This window comes from Zonotrichia leucophrys, chromosome 25 (genome assembly GCF_028769735.1).
Source record: "Zonotrichia leucophrys gambelii isolate GWCS_2022_RI chromosome 25, RI_Zleu_2.0, whole genome shotgun sequence".
NCBI lineage: Eukaryota > Metazoa > Chordata > Aves > Passeriformes > Passerellidae > Zonotrichia > Zonotrichia leucophrys.
The window spans coordinates 2,714,340-2,730,615 of record NC_088194.1 but is presented as its reverse complement, the minus strand read 5'-3'; the positions used below and the strand labels follow the sequence as shown (position 1 = coordinate 2,730,615).

The window sequence follows — 16,276 nt, the reverse complement described above, 5'->3', positions numbered from 1 at the left end:
GTCCGGTGTCCGCCCACGCGTGTCCCCTCCCCGCCCCCCCCCGTGTGTCACTGTCGCCTCCCGGTGCTGTCCCCGGTGCTGAAGGCGGCCCCGCCCCCTCCGTGTCACCGCCCACGGCCGTGGGGCGATGTTACCGTCCGGTGTCACCCCCTCCGTGTCCCCAGACCCGGTGTCACCCCTCGATGTCACCCTCCCCAGACCGGTGTCACCCTCTCAGTGTCACCCCCTTGGTGTTCCGGTGTCCCCAGACCCGGTGTCACCCCTCGATGTCACCCTCCCCAGACCGGTGTCACCCCTCAGTGTCACCCCTTCGGTGTCCCGGTGTCCCCAATGCGGTGCCAACCCCCCGTGTGCCGGTGCCATCCCTCGGTGTCACCCCCACGGTGTCCCGGTGTCCCCAGACCCGGTGTCACCCCCCGATGTCACCCTCCCCAGGCCGGTGTCACCCCTTCAGTGTCCCGGTGTCACCCCCTCGGTGTCCCCACCCCGTGTCACCGTGTCCCCCCCCGCCGTTGTCATGGCAACAAGCAGGTGACAGCCCAGGTGGCACCGCCACCCCCTCCCCACCCTGAGGGGTGACACCTTTGGGGACACGGGGCAGGTGGCTTTGGGGACACCCCTTGGTGACAATTTAGGGACAACCCATGGTGGCGCTTTGGGGACACCCCATGGCGACACTTTGGGGACACCCCAGGGTGACACTTTGGGGACACCCTATGGTGGCACTTTTTGGGGGGACACGCCATTGTGACAATTTGGGGACATCCCACGGTGACACTTGGGGGACACCCCATGGTGACACTTTGGGGACACAGGCCAGGTGGCTTTGGGGACACCCCATGGTGACACTTGGGGGACACCCCATGGTGACAATTTGGGGACATCCCATGGTGACAATTTGGGGGACACTCCATGGTGGCACTTTTTGGGGACCCCTCCATGGTGGCACTTTGGGGACACAGGCCAGGTGGCTTTGGGGACACCCCATGGTGACACTTTGGGGGGTGACACTTTTTGGGGACCCTTCCGTGGTGGCACTTTGGGGACACCTCATGGTGACACTTTGGAGATCATGGTGACACTTTTTGGGGAGACACCCTTGGTGACAATTTGGGGACACCTCATGGTGACACTTTGAGAACACCCCATGGTGACACTTTTTGGGGGGACACCCCACGGTGACAGTTTGGGGACACCCCATGGTGACAATTTAGGGACATCCTATGGTGGCACTTTGAGGACACAGGCCAGGTGGCTTTCAGGACACCCCATGGTGGCACTTTGGGGATCATGGTGGCACTTCAGGGACATCCCATGGTGACACTTTGAGGACACCCCATTGTGACAATTTGGGGACACCCCTTGGTGACACTTTTTGGGGACACCCCATGGTGACAATTTGGGGACATCCCTTGGTGACACCCCATGGTGACACTTTGGGGACCATGGTGGCACTTTGGGGACACCCCATGGTGGCACTTCGAGGACATCCCATGGTGACAATTTGGGGACATCCCTTGGTGATAATTTGGGGGTTGACACTTTTTGGGGACACCTTGGGGACACCCCATGGTGACAATTTGGGGACACCCCATGGTGACAATTTGGGGACACCCCATGGTGACAATTTGGGGACATTGGTGGCACTTTGGGGACACCCCATGGTGACACTTCGGGGACACCTGATAGTGACAATTTGGGGACACCCCATGGTGACACTTTTTGGGGACCCCTCCGTGGTGGCACTTTGAGGACACAGGCCAGGTGGCATTGGGGACATCCCTTGGTGACAATTTGGGGACACCCCATGGTGACACTTTGGGGACCATGGTGGCACTTCAGGGACATCCCATGATGACACTTTGAGGATACCCCACGGTGACACTTTTTGGGGACATCCCTTGGTGACAACTTGGGGACCCCTCCGTGGTGGCACTTTGGGGACACCCCATGGTGGCACTTTGGGGGGTGACACTTTTTGGGGACACCCCATGGTGACACTTTGGGGGACATCCCTTGGTGACAATTTGGGGACACCCCATGGTGACACTTTTTGGGGACACCCCATGGTGGCACTTTGGGGACACCCCATGGTGACAATTTGGGGGGTGACACTTTTTGGGGACACCCCATGGTGACACTTTGGGGACAACCCATGGTGGCACTTTGGGGACCATGGTGGCACTTTGGGGACACCCCATGGTGACACTTTGGGGACATCCCTTGGTGACACTTTGGGGGTTGACACTTTTTGGGGGGACATCCCAGGGTGACACTTTGGGGACACCTCATGGTGACAATTTGGGGACCATGGTGGCACTTCAGGGACATCCCATGGTGACACTTTGGGGACACCTGGCCAAAGTGGGCGGGGCTGGCCGAGGTGGGCGGGGCTTCCCCACTTAGGCCCCGCCCCTAACAATTCACTCACAACCTCCAAATTCCGATCCCAAAATTTTTTTTTTTGTTTTTGGGAAAATTTTGGTTTTTTCTTCCTCCAAATCCCCAAAATCCTACAGCTCCCCAAAATTCCCAGATCCCCCCCCAAAATCTCTGAGACCCCAAAAAACTTTGGGATCCCCCCCCCCCAAAAAAAAATTTTGGGATGTCCCAAAAAAATTCCTGATCCCCTTTTATGGTGGATTCCTTTGGGAAATCCCACAGGTTCCCAAAAAGGGGGGGAGCCCCAAATCCATTCTGGGGACCCCAAATTTATTCTGGGGACCCCAAATCCACCCCAGGGACCCCAAATCCATTCTGGGGACCCCAAATCCATTCTGGGGACCCCAAATCCATCCCAGGGACCCCAAATCCATTCTGGGGACCCCAAATCCACCCTGGGGACCCCAAATCCATTCTGGGGACCCCAAATCCATCCCAGGGACCCCAAATCCATCCCAGAGACCCCAAATCCATTCTGGGGACCCCAAATCCATCCCAGGGACCCCCCCTCCAGGATTTTGGGGTTCAAGGGGGGGGGTCCTGAGGGTCTCTAAGGAATTCCACAGCCCCCCAAAATTCCACTGAACTCCATTTTCCAAAGGGTCCCAAAAAGGCCCCAAATTCATTCTGGGAACCCCAAATTCATTCTGGGGACCCCAAATCGATCTCAGGGACCCCAAACACATCCCAGGGACCCAAATCCATTCTGGGACCCCAAATCGATCTCAGGGACCCCTAAATCCATTCTGGGGACCCCAAATCCATTCTGGGGACCCCAAATTCACCCTGGGGACCCCAAATCCATCCCAGGGACCCCAAATCCATTCTGGGAACCCCAAATCCATCCCAGAGACCCCAAATCCATTCTGGGAACCCCAAATTCATTCTGGAGACCCCAAATTCATTCTGGGGACCCCAAATTTATTCTGGGGACCCCAAATCCATTCTGGGGACCCCAAATCCATCCCAGGGACCCCAAATCCATTCTGGGAACCCCAAATTCATTCTGGGGACCCCAAATCCATTCTGGGAACCCCAAATCGATTCTGGGGACCCCAAATTCATTCTGGGGACCCCAAATCGATCTCAGGGACCCCAAATCCAGGATTTTGGGGTTCAAGGGGGGGTCCTGAGGGTCTCAAAGGAATTCCACAGCCCCAAAATTCCACTGAACTCCATTTTCCAAAGGGTCCCAAAAAAGTCCCAAATCCATCCCAGGGACCCCAAATCCATCCCAGGGACCCAAATCCAGGATTTTGGGGTTCAAGGGGGGGGTTCTGAGGGTCTCAAAGAAATTCCACAGCCCCCCAAAATTCCAAAATTCCAAAGGGTGAAAATGAACTCCATTTTCCAAAGGGTCCCAAAAAAGTCCCAAATCCATTCTGGGGACCCCAAATCCACCCCGGGGACCCCAAATCCATTCTGGGGACCCCAAATCCCCCCAGGGACCCCCAAATCTTCGGGGGGGTCAGAGGAGCCTCTCCCTGCTGCTCTCCAGCTGCTGCTGCTGCTGCTGCTGCCAATGGCGGAAGCGTTTGGTTTTGGGGTGCAGGAACTGAACCACGTCCATGGGAACCCGCACGGTGTCCAGGCCGTTCACCTGGGGACCCCAAAACACCTCAGTCACCCCAAAAACACCTGAGTCACCCTAAAAACACCTGAATAATCCTAAAAACACCTGAGTCACCCCAAAAAACACCCCAAAAACACCTGAGCCACCCCAAAAAACACCCGAGTCACCCCAAAAACACCTGAGTCACCCCAAAAAACACCTGAGTCATCCTAAAAACACCCCAAAAAAAACTCCCCCAAAAACACCTCAGTCACCCCAAAAAACACCTGAGTCATCCTAAAAACACCCCAAAAACACCCGAGTCACCCCAAAAGCACCCCAAACCACCCAAGACATCCCAAACCACCCCAAAACCACCCCAAAAAACCCCAAAATCACCCCCAGGGTACCACGGCCATGGGAACCCGCACTGTGTCCAAACCATTCACATGGGGACCCCAAAAGCAGCCCCAGGACACCCCAAAATCCCCCAAACCACCCCAAAATCCCCCAAAGCACCCCAATGTTCCCGGTGGAGGGAGATGGGGAGAAGTGGGAGAGGAAAATGGGGGGAATCAGCTGGAAATGAGGGGGGGAAGTGAAATTGGGAGTGGGGATTTGGGGAAATGAGGGGGAAAAATGGGGTGGAAGTGAGGGGGAAATGGGGAGAAATTGGGAGGAAAATTGGGGAAATGGGGAGGAAGTAAAAAGGAAATTGGGGAAAATGAGGAGGAGATGAGGGGGAACAGGAGGGGGAAATGGGTGGAAATGAAAGGGAAATTTGGAGTGGAGATTTGGGAAATAGGGAGGAAATGAGGGGGAAATGGGGGGGAAAATTGAAAGGAAATTGGGGGAAATGAGGAGGAAACGAGAGGGGAATGGGAGAGGAAAATGGGGCGGAAGTGATGGAGAAATACGGAAAAATTGGGAGGAAAATTGGGGGAAATAGGGAGGAAATGAAAGGAAAATTGGGAGGAAATGAGGGGGGAATGGGAGAGGAAAATGGGGTGGAAGTGAAGGGGGAATGGGGAGGAAGTAAAAGAGAAATTGGGGAAAATATGGAGGAAATGGGGAGGAAATGAGGGGGAAATTGGGAGTGGAGATTGAGGAAAATGGGGTGGAAATAAGGGGGAAATAGGGAGAAAGAAATGGGGTGGAAGTGAGGGGGAAATGGGGAGAAAGTGGAAGGGAAATCGAGGAAAATGGGGAGGAAATGAGGGGAAAGTGGGAGGGGGAAGTGGGGTGGAAATGAGAGGGAAATTGAGAGTGAGGATTGGGGAAAATGGGGAGGAAATGAGGGGGGAATGGGAGAGGAAAATGGGGTGGAAGTGAAGGGGAAATGGGGAGAAATTGGGAGGAAAATTGGGGGAAATGGGGAGGAAGTGAAAGGGAAATTGGGAGGAAATGGGGAGGAAATTGAGAGTGAGGATTGGGGAATGAGGAGGAAACGAGAGGGGAATGGGAGAGGAAAATGGGGTGGAAGTGAAGGGGAAATAGGGAGAAATTGGGAGGAAAATTGGGGAAATGGGGAGAAAATGAGGGGAAAGTGGGAGGGGAAAGTGGGGTGGAAATGAGAGGGAAATTGAGAGTGAGGATTGGGGAATATGGGGAGGAAATTGAGAGGGAATGGGGAGGAAGTGAAGGGGAAATTGGGGGAAATGAGGAGGAAACGAGAGGGGAATGGGAGAGGAAAATAGGGTGGAAGTCAGGGGGAAAAAGGGAGAAAGTAAAAAGGAAATTGGGGAAAATGAGGAGAAGATGAGGGGAACAGGAGGAGGAAATGGGGAGGAAATGAGAAGGAAATTGAGAGTGAAGATTGGGGAATATGGGAAGGAAATTAGGGGGGAATGGGAGAGGAAAATGGGGTGGAAATAAAAGGGGAACTGGGAGTGGAGATTGGGGAAAATGGAGCAGAAATGAGGGGGAATGAAGGGAAAATTGAAAGGAAACTCGGGGAAAATGAGGAGGAAATGAGGGGGAATGAGAGAGGAAAATGGGGTGGAAGTGAGGGGGGAATGGGGAGGAAGTAGAAGAGAAATTGGGGAAAATATGGAGGAAATGGGGAGGAAATGAGGGGGAAATTGGGGGAAATGAGGGGGAAATGGGGTGCAGGGGGTCCCCATGTCCCCGTGTCCCCTCACCGTGACGTCACACCAGTATTGTCCCCAGCGTGTGATTGGCTCCGGTGGCAGCCGCAGGGCGTGGGGGGGCACGAACACCCTGAGCTGGCACGGACAGAGCGGGCACGGCCCCGAATGTTGGGGTGGCACCCAAAATCCTGGGGTGTAACCCAAACCCCGGGGTGCCACCCAAAATCCTGGGGTGCCACCCAAATCCTGGGGTGCCACCCAAAATCCTGGGGTGCCACCCAAATCCTGGGGTGCCACCCCAAATCCTGGGGTGCCACCCAAATCCTGGGGTGCCACCCCAAATCCTGGGGTGCCACCCAAATCCTGGGGTGCCACCCAAACCCTGAGATTCCACCCCAAATCCTGGAGTTTCACCCCAAACCCCAGAAATGATCCCAAATCCCAACACATGGGAATGATCCCAAAAATCAATTGAATGAGAGCGACCCCAAATCCCAGAAATGGCCCCAAATCCCAAAATATGGGAATGATCCCAAAACCCAGGAACAGCCCTAAAAAACATGGGAATGATCCCAAAACTCAATGGAATAAGAGTGAGGAGGAGCCCCAAAACCCAGAAATGGCCCCAAAACCCAGAAATGGCCCCAAAACCCAGAAATGGCCCCAAATATGGGAATGATCCCAAATCCCAGGAACAGCCCCAAAACCCAGAAATGGCCCCAAAACCAAGAACTGGCCCCAAACCCCAGAAATTACCCCAAATTCCAAAACATGGGAATGATCCCAAAAATCAATTGAATGAGAGTGACCCCAAATCCCAGGAATGGCCCCAAATCCAAGAAATAACCCCAAAACCCAGAAATTACCTCAAAACCAAGAAACTGCCCCAAAACCCAGGAATGGGTCCCAAATCTCAGAAATGACCCCAAAATATGGGAATGATCCCAAAACCCAGGAATGGCCCCAAATCCCAAAACATGGGAATGATCCCAAAATTCAATGGAATGAGAGTGACCCCAAAACCCAGAAATGACCCCAAAACCCAGAAATGACCCCAAATCCCAGGAATGGCCCCAAAACCCAGAAATGGCCCCAAAACCCAGGAACAGCCCCAAATATGGGCATGACCCCAAAACCCAGGAATGGCCCCAGAACCCAGGAATGGCCCCAAATCCCCAAAACGGCCCCAAAACATGGGAATGATCCCAAAATTCAATGGAATGAAAGTGACCCCAAATCCCAGGAATGGCCCCAAATCCAAGAAACTGCCCCAAACATGGGAATGGCCCCAAATCCAAGGAAGAGCCCCAAAATATGGGAATGATCCAAAATCCCAGGAACAGCCTCAATAGCCAGGAATGGCCCCAAACCCCAGGAATGGCCCCAAATCCCAAAACATGGGAATGATCCCAAAAATCAATTGAATGAGAGTGACCCCAAAACCCAGAAATGGCCCCAAAACCAGGGAGCCACCCCAAATGCAGGAGCAGAGCTGGCCTGAACCCCCAAATCCTTCAGGAATGATCCCAAACCCTGGGATTTGACCCTGGAAATCCCAAAAACCCCACAAATCCCAAAAACCCCACAAATCCCAAAACCCCTCAAATCCCAAAACCCCACAAATCCCAAAACCCCACAAATCCCAAAACCCCTCAAATCCCAAAAACCCCACAAATCCCAAAACCTCTCAAATCCCAAAACCTCACAAATCCCAAAACCTCACAAATCCCCAAATCCCAAAAACCCCACAAATCCCAAAACCCCTCAAATCCCAAAACCCCCCAAACCCCAAACCCCACAAATCCCAGAATGGCCCAAATGCAGAGCAGAGCTGCCTGAACCCCCAAATCTTTCAGGAACGACCCCAAACCTGGGATTTGACCCTGAATCCCAAGACCCCAAATCCCAAAACCCCTCAAATCCCAAAACCCTCACAATCCCAAAATCCCTCAAATCCCAAACCCCAAAAATCCCAAACCCCCACAAATCCCAAAACCCCTCAAATCCCAAAACCCCACAAATCCCAAAACCCCTCAAATCCCAAAAACCCCACAAATCCCAAAACCCCACAAATCCCAAAACCCCACAAATCCCAAAAACCCCCCGAATCCCAAAAACCCCACAAATCCCAGGAATGGCCCCAAATCCAGGAGCAGAGCTGGTTTGAACCCCCCAAATCTTTCAGGAATGACCCCAAACCCTGGGATTTGACCCTGGAAATCCCAAAAACCCCACAAATCCCAAAACCCCACAAATCCCAAAAACCCCACAAATCCCAAAAACCCCTCAAATCCCAAAAACCCCACAAATCCCAAAAACCCCACAAATCCCAAAACCCCCACAAATCCCAAAACCCCACAAATCCCAGGAATGGCCCCAAATGCAGGAGCAGAGCTGGCCTGAACCCCCCAAATCCTTCAGGAATGACCCCAAACCCTGGGATTTGACCCTGAGAATCCCAAAAACCCCACAAATCCCAAAAACCCCACAAATCCCAAAAACCCCACAAATCCCAAAACCCCCACAAATCCCAAAACCCCACAAATCCCAAAAACCCCACAAATCCCAAAACCCCACAAATCCCAAAACCTCACAAATCCCAAAACCCCTCAAATCCCAAACCCCCTCAAATCCCAAACCCCCACAAATCCCAAAACCCCACAAATCCCAAAAACCCCACAAATCCCAAAAACCCCACAAATCCCAAAACCCCCACAAATCCCAAAACCCCTCAAATCCCAAAACCCCACAAATCCCCAAATCCCAAAACCCCTCAAATCCCAAAACCCCACAAATCCCAGGAATGACCCCAAACCCTGGGATTTGGCCCTGGAAATCCCAAAAACCCCACAAATCCCAAAAACCCCACAAATCCCAAAAACCCCACAAATTCCCTCACGTTTTTGAGGAAGTGCCGGGCCACGATGTCGGGGTTGAGCTCCCAGCTCACGTTGTTCTTCATCCCCACCTGGAGGCGGCAGCGCCTCAGGAACTCCAGGGTCTGGAAAAAGGGATTTAGGAATGGGGGAAATTCTGGGATTTTGGGTTTTTTGGGGTTTTTTGGGGTTTTTTTTGGGGTTTTTTGGGGTTTTTGGGGGGCATCGCTCACCTTCTGCCCGCTCTGGGTTTGGGGCTCCTCCAGTTTCCCCTGCTGAGCCAGCTGGGGGAAGGAAATGGGGTTAGAGGGGTGGGGTTGGAAATGGGGAAAAATGGGGAAAATATGGGGGAAAAATGGGGGAAAAATGGGGGAAATATGGGGGAAAATATGGGGGAAATATGGGGGAAATAGGGGGAAAAATGGGGAAAATATGGGGAAAATTTTGGGGAAAATATGGGGGAAAATGGGGGAAAATATGAGGGAAAAATGGGGGGAAAATGGGGGAAATATGGGGGAAATATGGGGGGGAAATGGGGGAAAATGGGGAAAATATGGGGGAAATATGGGGGAAAATGGGGGAAAATATGGGAAAAAATGGGGGGAAAATGGGGGGAAAATGGGGGAAATATGGGGGAAAATGGGGGGAAATATGGGGGAAAAATGGGGGAAATTTGGGGAAAATATGGGGGAAATTTGGGGGGAAAATGGGGGAAAAAATGGGGGGAAAAAGGGGGGAAATATGGGGAAAATGGGGAAAATTTGGGGGAAATATGGGGGGAAATGGGGGAAAAATGGGGGAAAAATGGGGGAAATATGGGGAAAATTTTGGGGAAAATATGGGGGGAAATATGAGGGAAATATGGGGGGAAAAGGGGGGAAAAGATGGGGGAAAATGGGGGAAATGGGGGAAAAATGGGGAAATTTGGGGGAAAATGGGGGGAAATTGGGGAAATATGGGGAAAAATGGAGAAATATGAGGGAAATATGGGGGGGAAATGGGGAAATATGGGGGAAATTTGGGGAAAATATAGGGGAAATATGGGGGGAAAATGGGGGAAAAATGGGGGGGGAAATGGGGAAAATATGGGGGAAATTTGGGGAAAATATGAGGGAAAACGGGGGGAAATATGGGGGGGGAAATGGGGAAATTTGGGGAAAATATGGGGGAAATATGGGGGAAATTTGGGGAAAATATGGGGGAAATTTGGGGAAAATATGGGGGAAAATGGGGGAAATGTGGGGAAAATATGGGGGAAATATGGGGGAAATGTGTGGGGAATATGGGGGGAAATATGGGGGGGAAATGGGGGAATTTTTGGGGAAATATGGGGGAAATATGGGGGAAATATGGGGGGAAAATGGGGGAAATTTGGGGGAAATTTGGGGAAAATATGGGGGAAAAATGGGGGAAATATGGGGGAAATTTGGGGAAAATATGGGGGGAAAATGGGGGAAATATGGGGGAAAATATGGGAGAAATATGGGGGGAAAATGGGGAAAAATGGGGAAAAATGGGATTGAGGAGGGAAAAAAATGGGATTAAGAAAGGAAAATGGGGGGAAAATGGGATTTAGGAGGGGAAATGGGGAAAAAATTGGATAGGGAAAGGGAAATAGGGGAAAAATTGAATTTATGAGGGGAAATGGGGGAAAATTGGGATTGAGAGGGGGAAATGGGAGAAAAATGGGATTGAGGAGGAAAAATTGGAGGAAAAGGGGATTTAGGAGGGGAAATGGGGAAAAACTGGGATTTAGGAGGTAAAAAAAGGAAAATGGGATTTAGGGGGAAAAACGAGGGGAGAAATGGGATTTAGGAAGGAAAATGGGGGGAAAACGAGGAAAAAAATGGGATTTAGGAGGAAAGACAGAAAAATGGGATTTAGGAGGAAAGAGAGAAAAATGGGATTTAGGAGGAAAGACAGAAAAATGGGATTTAGGAGGAAAGAGAGAGAAAAATGGGATTTAGGAGGAAAGAGAGAGAAAAATGGGATTTAGGAGGAAAGAGAGAAAAATGGGATTTAGGAAGGAAAATGGGGGAAAATGAGAAAAAAATGGAATTTAGGAGGGAAAAATAGGATTGAGGGGAGAAAACAGGGTGGGGGAAAATTGTGATTGAGAAAGGGAAATGGGATTTCTAAAGATAAATGGGAAAAAAATAAAAATTGAGGGAAAGAAATTGAGGAGAACAGATTGAGGAAAAGTGGGGAAAAAGAGATTGAGGAGGATAAAAGGGAAAAAACCAGGAATTGAGGAAGATAATGGCTCATTCTAAGGAAACCAGCGCCTCCCATCCCAACAAAAAAACCCCAAAAATGATCCCAAAGAGGCTCCAAACCCTAATTCCTGATTTTCCAAGGATTTTTCCAAGGTTCTGACCTCCTTCTCCTGCTGGAAGAGGCGCAGGTTCTCCGGGGATGGGTACACGGCCAGGCCCTGGGGAAGGAGTTTGTTCCTGCCCAGGCTTTTCTTCACCTTCACCACGTCCCCACGGCTGCCCAGGTCTGCCAGGAAAATGGGAAAAATTCAGCTGGGAATGCTGGAAAAATCCCAATTCCCATGGTAGGGGTGGGGATCCATCACAAGGGAGTGAAATTCCAGAGATTGAATAGAAATTTAATGGAATTTTTGGGGATTTTGGGGTCAAAATTCAGCTGGGAATGCTGGAAAAATCCCAACTCTCAATCCAAGGGAGTTCAATTCCAGAGATTTAATAGAAATTCCATGGAAATTTTGGGATTTTGGAGTCAAAAATTCAGCTGGGAACGCTGGAAAAATCCCAACTCCCACAGCAGCTTGGAGGGGTTAAATTGCAGGAGTTTCATATAAAATTCCAGGAAATTAAAGAGATATTCCATGGAATTTTTGGGATTTTAAAGTCAAAATTCAGCTGGGAATGCTGGAAAAATCCCAATTCCCATGGTAGGGGTGGGGATCCATCCCAAGGGAGTTAAATTCCAGAGATTGAATAGAAATTCTAGAGATTTAATAGAAATTTAATGGAATTTTTGGGGATTTTGGAGTCAAAATTCAGCTGGGAATGCTGGAAAAATCCCAACTCCCACAGCAGCTTGGAGGGGTTAAATTGCAGGAGTTTCATATGAAATTCCAGGAAATTAAAGAGATATTCCATGGAATTGTTGGGATTTTGGAGTCAAAATTCAGCTGGGAATGCTGGAAAAATCCCAATTCCCATGGTAGGGGTGGGGGTCCATCACAAGGGAGTGAAATTCCAGAGATTGAATAGAAATTCCATGGAAATTTTGGGGATTTTAAAGTCAAAATTCAGCTGGGAATGCTGGAAAATCCCAACTCCCAATCCAAGGGAGTTCAATCCCAGAGATTTAATAGAAATTCCATGGAATTTTGGGGATTTTAAAGTCAAAATTCAGCTGGGAATGCTGGAAAAATCCCAATTCCCATGGTAGGGGTGGGGGTCCATCACAAGGGAGTGAAATTCCAGAGATTGAATAGAAATTCCAGAGATTTAATAGAAATTTAATGGAATTTTTGGGGATTTTGGAGTCAAAATTCAGCTGGGAATGCTGGAAAATTCCAACTCTCAATCCAAGGGAGTTCAATTCCAGAGATTTAATAGAAATTCCATGGAAATTTTGGGATTTTGGAGTCAAAATTCAGCTGGGAATGCTGGAAAATCCCAACTCCCACAGCAGCTTGGAGGGGTTAAATTGCAGGAGTTTCATATAAAACTCCAGGAAATTTAATAGAAATTCCATGGAAATTTTGGGATTGTGGGGTCAAAATTCAGCTGGGAATGCTGGAAAAATCCCAATTCCCATGGTAGGGGTGGGGATCCATCCCAAAGGGAGTGAAATTCCAGAGATTTAATAGAAATTTAATGGAATTGTTGGGATTGTGGGTCAAAATTCAGCTGGGAATGCTGGAAAAATCTCAATTTCCATGCTAGGGGTGGGGATCCATCCCAAGGGAGTGAAATTCCAGAGATTTAATAGAAATTCCAGAGATTTAATAGAAATTCCAGGGCATTGTTGGGTTTATGGGGGTCAAAAATCCCATTCCCAGGAAAGGCACATGGGATTCCCAGATCCCAGGGAATGAGGAACCCCCAGACCCCAAGGGAACGAAAAACCCCCAGGGAATGAGGAATTTCCAGGCACCCCCAGACTCAGGGAATGAGGCACCCCAAAGGGAATGAGGCCCCCCCAGATTCAGGGAATGAGGCACCCCCAGACAAAGGGAATAAGGAACCCCCAGACTCAGGGAATGAGGAACCCCCAAGGGAATGAGGCCCCCCAAGGGAATGAGGGTCCCCCAAAGGAATAAAGGCCCCCCCAGACCCAGGGAATGAGGCTCCCCCAAACTCAGGGAATGAGGAAACCCCAGGATTTCCAGGGAATGAGGCACCCCCAGACTCACGGAATGAGGAACCCCAAGGGAATGAGGCCCCCCAGACCCAGGGAATGAGGAACCCCAAGGGAATGAGGCACCCCCAGACCCCCAGGAATGAGGCACTCCCAGATCCCACAGAACAAGGAATTCCCAGACCCAGGGAGTGAGGCACCCCCAGACCCAAGGGAACAAAAAACCCCCAGGAAATGAGGAATTTCCAGGCACCCCCAGACTCAGAGAACGAGGCACCCCCAGACCCAAGGAATGAGGCCCCCCCAGACTCAGGGAATGAGGAACCCCCAGACCCCAAGGGAACGAAGAACCCCCAGGGAATGAGGAATTTCCAGGCACCCCCAGACTCAGGGAATGAGGCACCCCCAGACCCAAGGGAATGAGGCACCCCCAGACTCAGGGAATGAGGAACCCCCAGACCCCAAGGGAACGAAAAACCCCCAGGGAATGAGGAATTTCCAGGCACCCCCAGACTCAGGGAATGAGGAACCCCAAGGGAATAAAGGCCCCCCCAGACCCAGGGAATGAGGAACCCCCAGACCCAGGGAATGAGGCACCCCCAGACTCAGGGAATGAGGCACCCCCAGACTCTCAGGGAATGAGGAATTTCCAGGCACCCCCAGACTCAGGGAATGAGGAACCCCAAGGGAATGAGGCACCCCCAGACTCAGGGAATGAGGAACCCCCAAAGGAATGAGGCCCCCCCAAGGGATTGAGGCCCCCCGAAACCCAAGGGAATGAGGCTCCCAGACTCAGGGAATGAGGAACCCCCAGACCCAAGGGAATGAAAAACCCCCAGGGAATGAGGAATTTCCAGGCACCCCCAGACCCAAGGGAATGAGGCCCCCCCAAGGGATTGAGGCTCTTGGACTCAGGGAATGAGGAACCCCCAGACCCAAGGGAACAAGGAACCCCCAAACCCAAGGGAATGAGGAACCCCAAAGGAATGAGGAGCTCCAAGGGAATGAGCCCCCGCTCACCCTGCACAGCCCGGGTCAGCAGCAGCTCCATGTTCCCCCAGGGAATGAGGCACCCCCAGATTCAGGGAATGAGGCACCCCCAGACCCCAAGGGAACAAAGAACCCCCAGGGAATGAGGAATTTCCAGGCACCCCCAGACCCAAGGGAACGAGCCCCCCGCTCACCCTGCACGGCCCGGGTCAGCAGCAGCTCCATGTCCCCCCGGGGTTGGTGTTTCCCGTCCCTCAGCACTCGGTACACCCGGTGCCGCCGCGGGTGCAGCCGGGGAGCGGCTCCTGCCCGGGCAAGCGGCACCGGCCACACGCGCTCCACCACCACCGAGGCCTGCGGGACGGAACGTTCCGGAATGTTCTAAAGGGTTCTGATGGGAATGGGGCATGAGCCCTGTGCAGATGGAACGTTCCAGAAGGTTCTAAAGGGTTCTGATGGGAATGGGGCACGAGCCCTGTGCAGATGGAACGTTCCAGAAGGTTCTAAAGGGTTCTGATGGGAATGGGGCACGAGCCCTGCGCAGATGGAATGTTCCAGAAGGTTCTAAAGGTTCTGATGGGAATGGGGAATGAGCCCTGTACAGATGGAACGTTCCAGAAGATTCTAAAGGGTTCTGATGGGAATGGGGAATGAACCCTGCGGGATGGAATGTTCCAGAAGGTTCTAAAGGGTTCTGATAGGGACAGGGCTCGGGATGGGGCACGAGTCCTGTGGGATTCTAGAATGTTCTAAAGGGTTCTGATGGCACCAAGCCCTGGGGGGGGGATCCTGAATGTTCTATGGGGATGGGGCACTGAGTCCTGTGGGGTTCTGGAACGTTCTAAAGGGTTCCCAATGGGAATGGGGCTCAGGATGGGAATGGGGCACTGAGCCCTGGAATGTTCTAAAGGGTTCTGGTGGGAATGGGGCACCAGGCCCTGTGGGATGGAACGTTCCAGAAGGTTCTACAGGGTTCTGATGGGCATGGGGCACGAGCCCTGCGCAGATGGAACGTTCCAGAAGGTTCTAAAGGGTTCTGATAGGGACAGGGCTCGGGATGGGGCACTGAGCCCTGTGGGGTTCTGGAACGTTCTAAAGGGTTCAGATCGGAACAGGGCTTGGGATGGGAATGGGGCACTGAGCCCTGGAATGTTCTAAAGGGTTCTGATGGGAATGGGGCTCAGGATGGGGCTGGGGCACCAAACCCTGAAGGGTTCTGGAAGGTTCCAAAGGTGTCCAATGGGGATGGGGCACTGAGCCCTGCAGGGTTCTGGAAGGTTCTAAAAGGGTCCCATGGGGAAGGGGCATATAGGGCTCTATAATGGGATTATGGGGTCTATAGGGTCCCATACAGGGTTATGGGGTCTACAGGGTTCTATAATGGGTTTATGGGGTCCATAGGGTCTATGGGGTCTATAGGGTTCTATAATAGGGCTATGGAGCCTATAGGGCTCTATAACGGGTTTATGGGGTCTATAGGGTTCCATAACCGGGTTATGGGGTCTACAGGGTTCTATAATAGGGCTATGGGGTCTATAGGGCTCTATAACGGCTTTATGGGGTCTATAGGGGCTGTGGGGTCTACAGGGTTCCACAACGGACCTATGGGTCCGGCTCAGGGCCCGTCCTGCCACTCCCGGTACCGACCCCGTGTCCACCCCGGTGCCTTCATCCCCGGTGCCGCTCCGCTCTGGTTCAAAGCCCGTCCCCCTCCCCCGGTACCGACCCGCAGGCACCCTCCGCCACTCCCGGTGCCCCCGCCCTCACCGGGCCATGGCTCAGGCTCAGGGCCCGTTCCCCCCGCCACTCCCGGTGCCCCTGCCCTCACCGGGCCATGGCTCAGGCTCAGGGCCCGGCTCAGCACCCGTCCCGCCGCCCCCAGGCCCAACATGACGGCCCCGCTCCCCTCACGGCGCCGAGGACCCCGCGCTGCCCGCACTGCGCCTGCGCAGAGACCGGCGGGGCTGCCCCAGCGCGCCTGCGCG

The 16,276-nt window shown here is 52.3% G+C and overlaps 1 protein-coding gene across 1 annotated transcript; it reads right to left on the bottom strand.

Annotated features, from left to right (window-relative positions):
* Window positions 1-3,787: 3,787 nt before the first annotated feature.
* MRPL9 (mitochondrial ribosomal protein L9) lies at window positions 3,788-16,248 on the bottom strand. The gene is given in 8 exon segments (XM_064732541.1): window positions 3,788-4,042; window positions 6,136-6,219; window positions 8,984-9,085; window positions 9,194-9,244; window positions 11,338-11,462; window positions 14,486-14,645; window positions 16,059-16,088; window positions 16,090-16,248. Coding segments are annotated over 8 exon segments (777 nt in total). The 5' UTR covers window positions 16,183-16,248; the 3' UTR covers window positions 3,788-3,910.
* Window positions 16,249-16,276: the final 28 nt, after the last annotated feature.